This window comes from Dipodomys ordii, unplaced genomic scaffold (assembly GCF_000151885.1).
Source record: "Dipodomys ordii isolate 6190 unplaced genomic scaffold, Dord_2.0 Scaffold84, whole genome shotgun sequence".
Taxonomy (NCBI): domain Eukaryota; kingdom Metazoa; phylum Chordata; class Mammalia; order Rodentia; family Heteromyidae; genus Dipodomys; species Dipodomys ordii.
The window spans coordinates 66404-69864 of NW_012267300.1; the positions used below are offsets into that span (position 1 = coordinate 66404).

The window sequence follows — 3461 nt, forward strand, 5'->3', positions numbered from 1 at the left end:
AAGTCCATGATAAGTATATTCAATGCAGACTAGTATTAAGTGGTATTTTATAGCCAGCCTTCTATAATTCCTCTTTTGAAAACTGTCCAATTCATCTGCCCATTTATAAATTGGATCAGTTATTCTTTTAGAACTCTAAGTATTCTATATATTAATCTTTTTGCTGATAAATAAATGGCAAAGATGTTCTCCTATTCTATAGAGCTTCTTTAATTATGTAGACTTTTTTTCTCTGCAGAAGCCTTTTAGATGCAATTTCACTTTTCAATTCTTACTTTTTGAGCAATTAGGAATCTGTTCAGAAATGCATTACCAAAGCTTGTATCTTCAAGGATTTTCCTTATGCTTTCCCATGCAAGTTTCTACATTTCTGGTATGTCATTAGGACCTATGATCTATTTGGAATTGATTTTTAATAGGAATTATGTCATTTGGAGGAAAATGAATAGACTAGTAATCATCATGGTAAACAATATAAGCCAGACTAAGGAAGTCAACAATCATATTTTCTCTCTGATATATAAAAAGCTAGTCCTCAAAAGAATGAATGACAAGAATGTAAAATGGAGTCTGTGTTGGGGTGGATATCAACAAAAGTAAGAATGATTAAAGGAAAATATATGGGGGAATGAATATGTTAGAAACATCTTATACTCATATATAAAATAAAACAACATGACCTGTTTAATAGTTACAACTCCAAAAAATCTTTACATATAACTACATATTATGTTATACTATTAAATTTACATGAGGTTCTCTTTTGAAATCTTCCCATAAGAATTTTATTATGGGTCGAGCGGCGCGCACGGCGAGGAGGGCTCAGCTCGCATGTGGAAGGCCCTCACCTACTTCGTCGCGCTGCCCGGAGTGGGAGTGAGCATGCTCAATGTCTTCCTGAGATCTCGCCACGAAGAGCACGACAGGCAGGAGTTCGTCGCCTACCCCCATCTCCGCATCAGGCCCAAGCCCTTTCCCTGGGGAGATGGCAACCATACTCTATTCCATAACCCTCATAGAAATCCTCTTCCCACTGGCTATGAAGATGAGTAAAGAGAACCTGGACCATCACCCAGGCACCCGGGACCACAGCTTTGGTTTGGCCCATTCCTCTGCACGTGAACCAGAAAAGTACATGGGACCTTAAGCTCACTTTCCTTCTTGTATCAAATGACAATTAAACCATTTTCCATCACTTTGCTTATAGCAAGAGATGGCTTAAATAAATAGTTTAAACTTAAAAAAAGAATTTTATTATGCATTTTGATTATAACTTACTTTTAATGTGAAAAATGTTCATGTTACACACAAGAACAGTGGGTTTTTCCCACCCCAATTTGCCATTCATTTTTACAGTTCCTGAGTAGTTTGGGATCCTTGGGTTTATAAAGTGAAGAAAATTAAAAGAAATAAAAATTTTAAAAAGACTTTTTATGTCTTTAGCCCACTTATTTATGGGTCCGTTGTTTCTTTGAGGATTTGCTTTAGGGGAATTTAATTTTGTGACTTCTAAGTATATTTTAGATATGAGACCCTTGTCTGTTGTAGCTAGTAAAGATCTCCCAATCTGTGGGCTTTCTATTGATCTTGCTAGCTATTTCCTTTGCCATGCAGAAGCTCTGCAGCTTCATGCAATCCTATTTGTCCAACCTTTCTTTGATTTGTTGTGTTTCTGGTTCACTATTAAGAAAATTTCAGCCTGTGCCAACAAGACCTACAGGTTTTCTATGCCTTCCTGTTTTCAGGGTGTCTGTTTTTAATTCCAGGTCTTTGATCCCTTTGGAGTTGATTCTAGTGCAGTGATATATAAGGATCTAGCTTTACTTTTCTATAGGTGTTTAACCCATTTTGCCAGCATCATTTACTGAAGAGGCTGTCTTTCTTACATTCTATTTTTTAGATCCCTTATTGAAGATTAGGTGGGTATAAGCCTGTGGATTCATTTCTGGGTCTTCAGTTCTATTCCACTGGTCCTCAGGTCTGTTCTTGTGCCAGTACCAAGCTATTTTGATTACTATGGATTTTTACTAGAGTTTGAAACTTGGTATTGTTAATCCTCCCACACTGTTCTTTCTTCTAAGGATTGTTTTTGCCATTTGGGGTCTTTTGTTGGTCCCTATGAATTTTTGGATTGCTTCTTCTATTTCATTGAAAAATGAGGTTGGAATTCTGATAGGTATTGCATTGAATTTGTAGATAGCCTTTGGCAGTATTGTCATTTTCACAACTTAATCCTTCCAATGTAGGAGGTTTTTTTCATTTCCTTAGTTCTGCTTTTATTTTCTTTTTCAGGTTTTATAGAGGTCCTTCACTTCTTTAGTTATTTCCTGGGTATTTTATTGGCGGGAGGGGGGTGGAGGTTATTTCAAAAAGAGTTGCTGTCTTGATTTCAGCCACACTCCTCTCATTATCCGCATAAAAAGAGCCATTGATTTTTGAGGATTAATTTTATTCCCTGCTACATTTCAGATCAGCTTGAGTATCTTGGGAGTGGAGTCCATGGGGTTCTTTAAATACAAGATCATGTCATCTGCAAAGAGGGAGAGTTCTATTTCTTCTTTCCCTATTTGGATCCCCTTTATGTCTGCATCTTGTCTTATTGCTGTAGCTAGGCATTCTAATACTAAATTGAAGAGGAGTAGAGGGAGTAGACATCCTTGTCTCATTCCTGAGTTTAGAGGAAATGGCTTTAGCTTTTTGCCATGGACAATAGACACTTGAAGAGATGCTCAATGGCTCTGGTCATAAACAAAGTGCAAATCAAAACAACATTGATATTCTATCTCACTCCAGTTAGAATGACTATAATCAAGAAAACTAATAACAACAGATTCTGGAAGGGATGTGGCCAAGAGGGAACCCTACTGAACTGTTGGTGGAAGTACAAACTAGTTCAACCACTCTGGAAAGTAGTATGGAGGCTCCTCAAAAGACTCCACATAGAGCTGCCCTATGACCCAGCAATCCCACACTTTTGAGCATTTACCCCTATGATCACAAATAAGGCCGTATTAAAGCTTCCAGCACAACTATCATTATTGCAGCATTATTCAATAGCTAAGATATGGAACCAACCCAGATGTCCCTCAGTAGATGAATGGATCAAGAAAATGTGGTATATATACATATATATAATAAAATGTGGTATACACACACACACACACACACACACACACACACACACACAGGAATTCTATGCTTCCATCAGAAAGAATGACCCTATCCCGTTTGTTAGGAGATGGAAAGACTTGTAAAAAAATCCTATTAAGAGGACAAGATGGCGGAGGAGAAGCTGGAAGCTGAACAAGCTCTCGCATAGAAAGCAGTTTTAGAGTTCCAGTGAACAGTCCTAAGCCAGAGAAACACACCAAGTGTGCCATCACAGGACAGAGAGTTAGACAAGTGAGAGAAAGCCAAGGCAAGAATACACATCTGAGTACCAGCCAGCCGCCGGCGGCGGT

The 3461-nt window shown here is 38.0% G+C and overlaps 1 protein-coding gene across 1 annotated transcript; it reads left to right on the forward strand.

Moving 5' to 3' along the window:
• Window positions 1–781: 781 nt before the first annotated feature.
• On the forward strand, window positions 782–1209 carry LOC105992451 (cytochrome c oxidase subunit 6A1, mitochondrial; the record flags this gene model as incomplete). Its single annotated transcript, XM_013025317.1, has 1 exon — window positions 782–1209. A coding segment is annotated over one exon (272 nt), but the record flags the coding sequence as incomplete, so codon positions are not given.
• Window positions 1210–3461: the final 2252 nt, after the last annotated feature.